The sequence below is a fragment of the Podarcis pityusensis genome (genome assembly GCF_964106645.2).
Source record: "Podarcis pityusensis genome assembly, chromosome: 14".
NCBI lineage: Eukaryota > Metazoa > Chordata > Lepidosauria > Squamata > Lacertidae > Podarcis > Podarcis pityusensis.
The window spans coordinates 2,830,283-2,843,000 of record NC_138039.1 but is presented as its reverse complement, the minus strand read 5'-3'; the positions used below and the strand labels follow the sequence as shown (position 1 = coordinate 2,843,000).

The window sequence follows — 12,718 nt, the reverse complement described above, 5'->3', positions numbered from 1 at the left end:
AATATCATTCCAACTGTCCAGTGTACACTGATGTAATGCATTATTTGTTTGAAACTGTGTAATTTAGGCTGCAGTCATATGCAAACATGCTTACATGTGGGTAAGCCTCATTTAACTTAATGAGATGTTTCCAAGTAATCTTGCATAGGGTTGGACAGTTAGTTCCCTAATACAAGACAGCAAACGTTGTTCTAGGATCAAATATGTACATATATATTTATATATAATATCCCATTATTAACAAGCATATAAAGGAAAAAACAATTCAAGTATGAACATACAAGAAATTTGCTGATTTCCTGAGAGAGGTTATAGGGTTGCTGTTGGTCTGTGAGAGTTTCTTCTTGAAACTGCAGGTTCCCATTACAGCCATGGATAATTGAGAGAGATGTATTCACCCATCACCATCTGTGCTTCTATCTTAGGTCTTTGGGAAAAACCTCATCTGTAGAATAATAATCCACAAGAACCATTTCATCTCTTCCCCTGCCTGTTGAAGGAATCTCCAAACAGAAAATGAGAAATAACCCAATTAACTTTCTTTTAAAGTCACCACTGACTATCGGAAACATAAATCACAGGTCTCTCTTCAAACCACTGTTATTTGCTTTGAATCATGAGTGGCGGCTAAAGGTTTCTTCTTTTTCACTTCTCCTTTCTTCCATTTCTTCTCCCTGCCTGCAATCAATTTTACTTTGTCGTCTTCCTGACTGGTGTTCCAGTGCCTACAGCTCCTCCACAGAACATCCAAGCAGAAGCAGTGAACTCTACCACCATCCAATTCTTCTGGAACCCTCCTCCACAGCAATTCATCAACGGGATCAATCAGGGATACAAGGTTTGAAATTATTATTATTATTTTAAATTAAATTTATATTCATTCAAAGACCACAAGACAGTTCCCCCCCCCCATAAAATTATAGATTTATTAAATTGAATGCATTTTAAATTAACTGTTTATTTACTGTATTAAATAAATTTACTTTATTTATCCGTAAACTTTATTAATGTTTGGCATGCCAGTCATCACTTACTGTGATGTAGTTCTACAGATATAAGAAACTGGATTGTTATCGTTTGTATTTCTGATTGATTGATTGTATTTCTGAATATGCTTGTTGCATATTTGTTGTCTCAAAAGGTATACCTTTGGGTATTTTTGGCATCATGTTTACCAAGTACCATAGTGGAGACAAGTTCTCTTGTAGATTCCCAGAGTGTGAGCCATCTATCTGTCTGTCTAATAATACACACATACATATTTGGGAGAACTTTTAGAGAATTTCCGAGCATTAGTACTCTGTTCTTCAACCCCAAAGGCTTCAATTGCAGCTTATATACAATTAATTAAAGACAGAACCTATCCACAGACATACACTATAAAAGACACAGCGAAAAGGGGAAAGGGCCAGGGAGGGAAGAGGAAAAAAGAAAACTCAGGCACCAGTTCTTAAAAGTAAATAGTAATTTGTACAGTGCCCAGCTGGAATGAAACAGTTCAGGGGCAAAAAGTACTTGTTGAAGCTGGTCCTTCTGCAGGGCTGAAGAAATGAAGCCTGCTTCCCATCTCTCCCACTCAGATATCTAAAAACTATAACCACTTGTGATCCAGTGAATGTGATGGTGGATCAATCTGACAGGCCTGGATTGAAGTACTCATCAGACAATTAAGGATCTGAAAGACTGCATCTACCCCAAAGACTGTGAGACTCTAGATAAGAAGCTGAAGGGTCTTGGGGCACAGGCGGTTTTTTCATTACTCCTTCCTGTTAAAGGTCATGGCCCAGGAAGAGAGAAGAAAATACTGGAAGTAAACCACTGGCTGTGTAGGTGGTGTCATTAGAAAAGGTTTGGTTTCCTGAACCATGGTCTCTGCTTTCTCGGGGACGGACTTCTGGCAAGAGATGAGTTGCACTTCACAACAGTTGGCAAGAATGTGTTTGCTAAGAGTCTCACGAAACTGATCAGAAGATGACAGGGGAACACCTGGTACTGGGGAGAATAGCTTCATTGATGCATAGGAAACTGAGGTGGTGCTTCAGAAACCTGATAAAGGGCAGAAAACTACAAGAAGGAAGCAGCTGGAGGGAATGACTCATGATTTCAATTGTCTTTTTACTAATGCACAAAGTATGGAAAACAAGCAAGATGAATTTGAGCTCTTAATGCAGGATGGCAAATATGAACTAATAGGTATTACTGAAACTTAGTGGGTTGAGACTCATGGCTGGGATGCAAAAATTAAGGAATATAACCTATTCAAAAGGAATAGACCAAACAGGAAGGGGAACTAGCATTATATATAAAAGGTGTGTACACTTGCAAGGAGATCCATGACATGGAACATGGAAGGCAGACTGAGAACATATGGATAAAAAAAAATGTAGGAGAGGGAAATAATCATTACCTTTCACTCTACAATTCTATGTTTCTATGACCCTGTCTGCAAAATCAGACCTACAACTGAGTCCATGCCCTTCAGAAGTGTGGTGCGTAGGACTCTCCCATGCCCATCAAGACTCTTCACTAATAGCTTTTAGGCAAGCTGTAAAAACCTTCATTCCCTTTTATGCCAGCAGTCATTTGGCACTGTATGAGCTGCCACTGTTGAATGGATGGTTTGTTAGGGGTATTTTAACATTCGTATTTGTTTTATTCTACTCTGCCAGGATTGAAAGGTGGGATGAAAATAATTTGTAACAAATAAATGAGTGACCATCTTGGCAAGTCCTCACCATGATTCAAACATTTCTGCAATGGTGGAGAAATGGCGCAGATCTCACCCACTCCACTCACCACATATTCCTCTACGCACACTCCACGAAGCCTGTAAAATAGCCACCCCAATTTGCACAATATTCCTCCCTTTTCCCAGAAGGGAAAGATTGTGCCACGTGCATGGAATGTTTTAGATGGCTGGTAGAGATAGAGGAGCAGTGACTGAAGCATCTGGGTTGGGCCATGAGCCTCCAGGATTGGTTCTGCATCCATAAAACGAAAATGAATATGGCTGACTATTAAAGTTGTGCTTCCACCATTCAGAGTTGTTTCAGGTGTGTGTAAGGGGCTTTGAAAATCTAGATACTCACTACTATAGTATCCAAATCCGTAGCTGCAACATTTATCCTCTAGATGCCAAGGGGTGTGCACCTGAGTAAAAGTCCTGAGAATTGAGATTGGTATGTTATTTCCATTGTGAGTTTTGATTTCTTTCTTTCTTTCCTAAACATGTGAATCCAGCATTTTCATCTGACTGTTACCCAAACTTGTTTTTATGCCCAATTTGCTTTTAAAATGCAGTTTCATTTGGAAAAAAAAAAACATATGAAGTGATTCACAGGCTAATTCACACTTGTCAAGAAGAAGTGATCTCTGTGCTTTCAACTGTCAACTTTCTCTTTCCTTTCCTTTCCTTTAGTTCCTTGAGACGTAAACAGCTGCACAGTTCATATTTCTCTTATAGCTTCTTTAACTGTAATATGGATAGTTTGGGGAGGACATTTCCATCACATTTACTTGTACTGCATAATTTGTGTAATGATTTATACATTACCAGTAGTCAATTTTTTGAGTGTCTTCTTGCCAAGCTGGTACCACCCATTGCATCTTTTATGTGGCAAATGCACTTGGCTTCGATTAATGGAACTGTGCGGTGCTAAATTCTTTGGAAATGAGGAAGAGTAAAAACACAGTCACTAACATTTGGACCTTTCCATTTTCTTTCATAGCTAGGATTCAAAAAAGGAGAAGTGAGGCTCTGCGTTTGTCATTATGTAATGGTTTATTTTCATTTGACACTCACTTGAATCTCAGTGAGTCTTCTGAACATGATGTGACAGTTCCATGCACAGGGCTGGGGGGAAGAGGAGCAAAAGGAGGAACAACTTGCTTTCTCTTGCGCTGCTAAGTTCTGGTTGCCTAGAGCTTGGGCACATCTGTGATTGTCATCAGCTTGCTGGTTAGGTGCAGCTGAGCATGGCATCCATGCTCTTCCACAAGCAGATACACAATGCTTGCAGTGCATAACAGCTCCCTCCTCCTCCTCCTCCTCCTCCTCCTCCTCCTCCTCCTCCTCCTTTTCAGAGTAAGTTTGAATTTCCCCAATCCTGGGGAAGATGCTTGCATTTTCTTTGCTTAAGGTGGCAGAGAAAAGAAGGGGGGAATCTAGAGTTGTTGTTTCTTTTAAAAGTGGAAGGGAAACGAGGGCCTTCTTAATGTTTCTCCACCTCCAGCTACTCACTGGAAACTGAAGAAGGGACCCATGTGACATTGTTACTGTGGTGGGGATCATGGCTTGGAGGTTCATTTGTAGGGTCATCTTAAATCATCTTAAATCTTTCCATGAAAGGTCTTTGCAGGTACGGGAGAAACATTGAGTTGGCAGGCTGATTTGTAAAACTGCAGTCTGAAGGGTGGGTTAAATTTTGGGCCCTACCCTTGTGTGGTCCTGCCCAAATTTTGTCCCAGTGTCAGAATACAGGATTGGGAACCATTTATTATTATTATTATTATTTCTGTGAAAATCTTTGTCCCTGGTCAACCTACATAAAAAACTACTGGCAGGGGGGAACTTCCTTCTGCGATTGCCAGTAGCCAGTGAAACAAATGTGTCCATGCATCAAGCAGTCCCCTTTAGGCTCTGTTAACTGCTCTTGGGGACAATTAGCACAAATTAACAGCAATTAACAGCACTGAGCAGTTGAATAGTGTTGTGCTATAAAAGGTGATCAGGGGAGCAAGGTCTAATAAGCCTTTCAGCGAGTTGGATCATGCTTGCTGTTTGACTTCCGTTCAATTACCAAGGATCCTACCAATTGTGCCAAGACACACTCTCAAAGAAATACGATTAAGACTGGCTTTCTCTCTGGGCAGAGTCAGCCTGAGACAATTTGCGACCAAAGGTGAAGAACAAGGTGACTTCTTCTCCATTGCGCTTTCAGGAGCTGAGCAGACTGACTGCTGGATGTTGCACCAACAGTGGCAATGGGACTCCACTGCACTAGGGGGCAGCAGTCTAGCTTGGGGAGTGCAGGGCTGGCTGCAGGACACATCTAGAGCAGCATCCAACGTCTTGTCTCCCCTTGTTCAGTGCTCCACTGTTGCCTGTTTGATCAGGCAGTGATGCGATGCAATGGCAGTGGCATGGGTCATATAAGCAGTGCATGTACGATGCCTGCTGGAGTGTGTGCCCTGGCCTGGCTGACCCTGCTTCCTTACTCACTCAAGGACCTTTTGCTTTATGCTACCTTGAGGGTAAATATCCAGGCAAGACAGACAGCCCAAGGCAGTAGCAATCAAGCATCTCCACTCCCAAGGTGCCAACTCAGGAGGGGCTCAGGCAGAATGAGCATAGGGACTGCCAGCATCCTTCATCTGAGATGGCTAAATGGTAAGGACATCCCTGTCTCTGGGGTCACTTAGGAACAGGCCTGGCTGTTCCTTCCTTGATGCCTTCCAGCCCCACATAATGCTGCAGTCAGTGTTTGGCTCAGGCTGCTCTCCCTGGCTCTTGAACAGGGAAGCACCACCCCCTCCCCTGTCCAGAAGGGTTTGTTTTAAGGTTCTGTGTTGTGTGTTGAGCATTTTTGCCACAGGTGCTGGTAATGTGACAGGGTTATGACAGCATCCTGGCAGGGCTCTGAACCCAGACCTGGAGCAGTTCTGTAAGTCAAATGGAAGAGAGAGAGCAGAGGCTGGAGGCTTAGGTCTACTGAGGGGAATAGTGGAAGATGAATTCAGTGTTCCTGAGCATGACACCCACCAAAACCCTGCCCCTTTTCAAGCTTAGACCTTCAGTGTCTCCTAAGGTTGGTGGGCCTGGCCCTCATCTTCCTGGCATGATTGTGGCTCGCTGCAAGCTTCTTTTGAATCTGGTGCATTTTGGGCAAGTGCCTCCCTTTTCCTAGCCCTTCTGTTCTCTAGCAACTGGCTGATTATTTTCTCATCCCTTTGATTATTCATTCCTGGAAGCAGGAGGAGGTTCTCTGTCGGGGTTATGTAACTCCTTAAGTTTAGCTTAAAGCACTTGTGTTTGCCTTTTTTTAAGAATCAGATTTTAGCAGCACAGTTTAAAAATTCTCTGTTTATAGCTGGAAGTAATGCACAAGGCTTTCATCAAGCACAGCAACACGGTTAAATTTGTACATCCAGCCAATTGGCAACAATTGTGTTAATAGTAATGTTGTTCTCTTACAAGTGAACTAATGAGGTCCTGGCGGTCCCATGTATTGGACTGTGAGTGGGAACCATCCCTGCTGTGATTTCATGCTTTCTTAATCAATGTTCCCATTTCCAGCTCCTGGCTTGGCCAGTTGATGCGCCAGAAACTGTGACTGCCGTCACCATTACCCCGGACTTTCATGGAGTTCACAGTGGCTACATAACCAACCTGAAGAAATTTACTGCTTACTACACCTCAGTCCTCTGCTTCACCACCCCAGGGGATGGGCCACGGAGCTCGCCACAGCTGCTCAAGACTCATGAAGACAGTAAGTAAAGAGTGACCAATGCCAATAAACAGCTTTTACACATGATCCCTGGCTGGCTGATGAGCAAATAACCCTAACTTCCTAATTAGGTTGAAACCATTCATCAAACTTACTAAGCAATTCAAAGAACCACCACAGACTGAAAATATGTATTTTCACTGGAAGCTGTTCCGTGCTGGAAGGGCTTTATAGCTATGGCACTGAATACCCTTCCAACATGGAACAGCTCCCAGTGAAAACACAGACTTACTTTAATTTCTGGGTAGATAATTTTATTTGTATAAATTAATAATAATACCAGAACAACCATAATAACTAGTTATCTTCCTTAAATTTCCCCCGAAGAACAAACTATTATTCAATTAACGTTTGTTAATTACAGTGGTGCCCCGCAAGACGAATGCCTCGCAAGACGGAAAACCCGCTAGACGAAAGGGTTTTCCGTTTTTGAGTTGCTTCGCAGGACGAATTTCCCTATGGGCTTGCTTCGCAAGACGAAAATGTCTTGCGAGTCTTGAGATTTTTTTTTCGCTTCCCCCCCCCTTATCTAATCCGCTAAGCCTTTAATAGCCTTTAATAGCCTTTTAGCAGCTAATCCGCTAAGCCTTTAAGCCTTTAATAGCCGCTAAACCGCTAATAGCGCTAATCCGTTAAGCCGCTAATAGGGTTGCTTCGCAAGACGAAAAAACCGCTAGACGAAGACTCTCGCGGAACGGATTAATTTCGTCTTGCGAGGCACCACTCTAATTATTAAATCAGAGCCACTTTACACTTTGTGGGACAGAAGAGTTTGTGCTTGTCCACGGTGTGTCTCCATGGTAAGACACCATCAAGTTTGGAGATAGAAAACATGTGATTAACATGTACAAGGCTTCTGAGCATCTACAGTTCTATGATTCCGTGATAGCACTGTATCCTTGCAGCTTTTGCCAGTGGAAACCTCCTGTGAGAGTGGGATGCAGTCAACTCTTCTAGGGGTACATATTATTTTATATGTTTTGTTTTAGAGAAACTGGGGAATATATTGGCAGGTAGAACCATGCTGTCCACTGCCACCACACACAAGATTTGCAATCACAGTGTGTATAATTTGCAGATACCCCCTTGTGCAAACTCCAATGAATCCATGTTAATCCATCCACTTGGGAGTATAGTTCCCCACCTGTCAGTTCCCAAAGGAACACCTTGAGCAGCTTGCAATGTATTTTTCAGACACAAAAAACAAGTAAAACAACAATAGAAACAGAAGCAAAGCATCGGTATATCCACTAGGAAGAAACATAAAATTATGAAAGGAAGATCTGTAAAGTGAGGGTAAATAGAAAGTTTTATTTACCTTCTGCCGACAAGACATTCAGCTTGACTGAGACTGAGGCTCTGTGGGGAGAGCGTTCCTGAGCCAGAGTACTATAACCAAATGATTCTATGCCCTGTTTCCACCCATAATAAGACTTTGAAGGCCAAGATGTGGGAGGAAGATGAGGGGGGTCTTTGAGGAAGATTTATTGAGCAGTTTTATGTGGGCAAAAGGGACTCCCAAATCTGGAGACCTGATGCTTTTGAAAACGCATCGCCACCAGAAGGAATGCCATTTCACCAAATGTGCACCAGCTCTCGACTGTCTCCATCTTGCTAGGATTATGCTTTGCTTAATGGAGGCTGTGCAAGACCAGAGCCTCCCTCCAACAAAGCTTGTGCTGGAGAAGCTCCCTCTAAATTGTGCCCAATCATGCTTATAAAAGCATGATTGCTGGCTGGGCCACAGGTAAAATTTTATTGCTCCCAAGTCATCCTTCTATGTGCATGCATGCTTTTGTCTCGATCTCTTGTGATATCCACCACCACAAGGGAAGGTATTGCCAGAGCAAGATAGAGACAATAAGCCTGGTTTCTAGAACAGACTGGAAGTTGAGGGAAAGCAAAGCAAGATCAGGACCATGGACAAAGACCAAGGGGCTGGCTCAGGACCATGGTTAGCAGACAGAAAATTCTAGTTGCCTCAACTGTGTCTTAGAGCAGTGGGCAGGTTTTTAGAGTCTCTGCTCAGGTAGCTGGGATGGAAAACCTACATAATGAGTGCTGCATCTGGACACAGTCAATGGTCTGGGGGTTTGGGTTTTTTTGCTTACTCTAAGCAGATGGGTTTCAAGCTGCAGGGGCATTTTGAGGAAAAGTTCCTCGGGTTTTTCCTGAACTTTCAGGGAGTCTATGGTCCAGTCATCAGAGTCTGATGGCAGAAGTGTCTCCTTGGAGCTCAGGACATGAGATGCGGGTTTCAGTACCAGTAGATTCAAATGGGAAGGACCAGGGAATGGATCTGTCTCCTCTGCCTCACAGCTACTGTTGTAGGAGGATTTGGAACCTGAGGCTCCCTATAGCTATGGCAATTTTGTATGTACTTGGCTGTCCCAGTTCAGCACAGCTGGCCCTGAGATACTCAGCACCAGATTCAAAATTTAATCGTGAGACAGCACAGTTCTGTTCCCAACACAGCTCCATTCAGAACATCTTGGCAACTTACAAATCTTATTTAAAAATAAACAAGGGGAAAAGGCATGCATAGCATGTCAAATTTGCAATGATGTGTATTAGAATTATTATTATTATTTTGTCATTTCCCCTGGCCTAATTTATCAAAGCCTGCAGAGAGAAGAAACATTTTCTTTGGTGTTCAGCACAAGTACTCTTCACTTCAATTCCCCGCTTCCCATCTGAAATCTCACCCCTGCTGCTGTAGAGACAAACCCAGACAATGCAGGAGATACGAACAGCTTCTTGATGTGGTTGTTTCCTTTCCCAATGCTTCGAGAATAACCATCTGTTCGCCACTCTTCCTACAAAGACGAATCATATAGACAGCTTCAGTGCTAAAGAAGTCTGATTCCAAATGCTGACAAATTGGCCATGGGAGAGACTTGTTGGGAAAGATACTTCTATGTTCAAAGAACAGATTTTCTGCCATCAGAACTTTTGCATGCTAGCAGATTGCAGGCTAACCACTGGATATCTGCAAAGCTGCTTAACTACAAATGTGTTTACTTAAATTCAGAATTGCAAAGCAGAAGACAGAACTGTTGCTTTAATTACTTCAGAAATAATCAGATTTTTAAGGCTTCAAAAATTCCGTTGACATACATTAAACCAGCACAACTGATCAGGTGGTTGCTAAGTGTGTACATCTAACATGGCTCTAGGCCAGTTGTTCTGTCTCCCCCTCTTCTTCTTTTGCCTGCTCCACAAGAGATTAGTTCTTATCTCCTTTCCTACCATGGCACATAGGAAAGGACCATAGTTCTGCAGGAGATTTCATAGTTCACATGTGGAAACTCCCAGGTTTTGTCCTTGGCAATTAGAATTAGAATTAGAACTGGGAAATATTTCTGCTTGTGATTTTGGCAAGAAAGGGGGCTTTAGTTGAAGGACAGAGCACTTGCTTAGCATAGTGGAGATCACAGGTCCAGTTACTAAGCTATTAAAAAAACAAACCTGCTGGCTAGGGATATGAATGGCTTTTATGTGAGCTCCTGGAGACCCACGACCAATCTGAACAGAGAATAGTAGGCCAGATGGACATATAGGCAGTTTCTTGTGTTCTTGCAAGAACTGAATATAAGGACACAAGGAAGGTATTTTGGACCAGGCCTGTGGCCCGTCTGGTCCAGCATCTTGTTCTCAAAGTGGCCAACCAGATGCCTGTAGGAAACCGGCATCTTTTATCTGTCTCGAATTCTCCAGCCTTCAGCTTCATTGAATGTCCACAAGTTCTAGTGTTATGAGAGAGGGAGAAAAGCCTTTTTTCTTTTCATGTTCCCTCTGCCATGCATAATTGTTATGCACTTTCATCATTTCCCTGCTGCCAGTCAGACAAGTGGATAGGACTGGGCTAGATGCACACTCTTCACCTGCTTTGTTTCTCCACTCTCTCTCACTTACACGCACAAATACACACACCCAGGATCATTCTAACCCACTTATTCTGCCTACCTGTAGTTCTCTGTGCTTGACTGTTTCTTCCTTCAAGGTAGACTATGGTGCATTAAAGCTCCTGAGTTCATCATCCTGTCCATTTTGGATAGGAAAGGCTTTGTAGCTCACAGTCAGCTCCACGCAGCAGTGAAAGGGAAGCTCTTCTTGTCACTCACTGCAGGAGAATCTGGGCTATGTTTGCTTCCAGAAGAAGAAGAAGAGAATAGCAATTTCCACCTAGCAGTTGCAGGGGACCCAGCTGAGTCCTTTGCTGTAGAGCAACAGGAAGCAAGAAAAGCACCAGTGCTCAGGCCACTGATAGAAAAGTACTGGATATTGACATGACTGAGATGCCTGTAAAGCTCCTTCTGCTATGAAGTGAAAAGTGTAAATATTAACACTGTAATTTTTGTCATGTTGCTAGAGTGTATGAATGGGGGGCAGAGTTTTCTCTATGCATTTGAGGAAAATCCTCCAGTGCTTCTCCTCCCAAAGCAAATACCAGCTTCAGAAGTCTGATTTCCCTAAAGACTATATTATTTGGTTGGTAGTATATAATGCTTCTGTGTTTGCTCTACCATGCAATGGATCAGACAAAAATTATCATGCCAAATGGAGTCTAACGTATGGGTGAATCACTTATTCTTTGATATATATCTCAGCTCAATTATGTCTGCATTTTTGTAATGACCAGTGGTTTTTCGCAAATAAATTTGACTGACTTGACTTCTTCATCTGGATTTGATGATAATATGAAACAGAGTTGGATGCCATCCATATATTAATGACACCTCACTCCAGATCTCTGGATGCCCTCACTTAGAAGTTGCATGGGTATGTTGAGTAGCAGGAAGACAGAATATAGCCCTCTGGGAACCAATGGCATAAACATCAGGAACCCCAGCAGTAGTCATTCAGCAACATGTCCAAGACTTGGCTGTCAACACAGGAATGCAACAACCATAAGTTGGTGTCCCCACTTTCCATCCCAGACAGTTATTCAGGAGAATACTGTGAATAATGGTACTGAAAACCACTGAGATGTCCAGGAGAATCAGCATGGTCTCACTCCCCCTGTTTTTCTCCAAGATAGAGAGAAACCTCCTATGTTCCTGAAGAGGAGTCAATCAACAGATAAGCTCCCCTGCTGGTAGTAGTTACAGGCAACAAGGCACAGCCTGAATAAAATTCCCTAGTTGTTGAGACCAGCAAGCCAGCTTGATGTAGAAGCTTTCTTAGGACCAAATGAGTGGGTGAGATCCCATGGACAGTAATACTAAAAGGAAAGGGAGTTCATGATGGCTGGGAGTTTGTTAAGAGGGAGATAGTAAAAGCACAACGTCAGGCAATACCAATGAGACGGAAACATGGAAGGTGCCTAAAGAAGCCAGGGTGGCTATCTAAAGAACTTTTAACTGAGTTAAGATTAAAAAAGGATGTGTACAAAAAATGGAAAAGGGGGGAAACCAGCAAAGAGGAATTCAAACAAATAGCCAGCACGTGTAGACGCAAAGTCAGAAAAGCTAAAGCACAGAATGAACTCAGGCTTGCTAGAGAGGTTAAAAGCAACAAAAAAGGCTTTAATGGGTATGTCAGTAGCAAAAGGAAGAACAAAGAAACAGTGGGGTCACTCAGAGGAGAAGATGGTGAAATGCAAACAGGGGACACAGAAAGGGCTGAACTCCTCAATGCCTTCTTTGCCTCCGTCTTCTCCGATAAAGAAAACAATGCCCGACCTGAAGAATTTGGAGCAAATGATTCAGCAGAGGAAACACAGCCCAGAATAACTAAGGAGATAGTACAAGAATACTTGGCTAGTTTAGATGTATTCAAGTCTCCAGGGCCAGATGAACTGCATCCAAGAGTATTAAAAGAACTGGCAGATGTGATCTCAGAACCACTGGCAGTCATCTTTGAGAATTCCTGGAGAACAGGCGAAGTCCCGGCAGACTGGAGGAGGGCAAATGTTGTCCCTATTTTCAAAAAGGGGAAAAGAGAGGACCCAAATAATTACCGCCCAGTCAGTCTGACATCAATACCAGGGAAGATTCTGGAGCAGATCATTAAGCAAACAGTCTGTGAGCACCTAGAAAGGAATGCTGTGATCACCAATAGTCAGCATGGATTTCTGAAAAATAAGTCATGTCAGACTAACCTGATCTCGTTTTTTGACAGAATTACAAGCCTGGTAGATGAAGGGAACGCAGTGGATGTAGCCTACCTTGATTTCAGCAAGGCATTTGACAAGGTGCCCCATGATATTC

At 42.9% G+C, this 12,718-nt stretch overlaps 1 protein-coding gene across 7 annotated transcripts in view; it reads left to right on the top strand.

Moving 5' to 3' along the window:
- The window catches only part of SDK1 (sidekick cell adhesion molecule 1), a 566,813-nt gene that overhangs the window by 407,928 nt on the left and 146,167 nt on the right, over positions 1 to 12,718 (top strand). For all 7 annotated transcript variants that reach the window (XM_080980906.1, XM_080980905.1, XM_080980909.1 and 4 more), the window contains exons 19-20: positions 723 to 838; positions 6,296 to 6,488. In XM_080980906.1, coding sequence (XP_080837032.1) covers positions 723 to 838; positions 6,296 to 6,488 — 309 coding nt within the window. The remainder of the gene's footprint in view (positions 1 to 722; positions 839 to 6,295; positions 6,489 to 12,718) is intronic.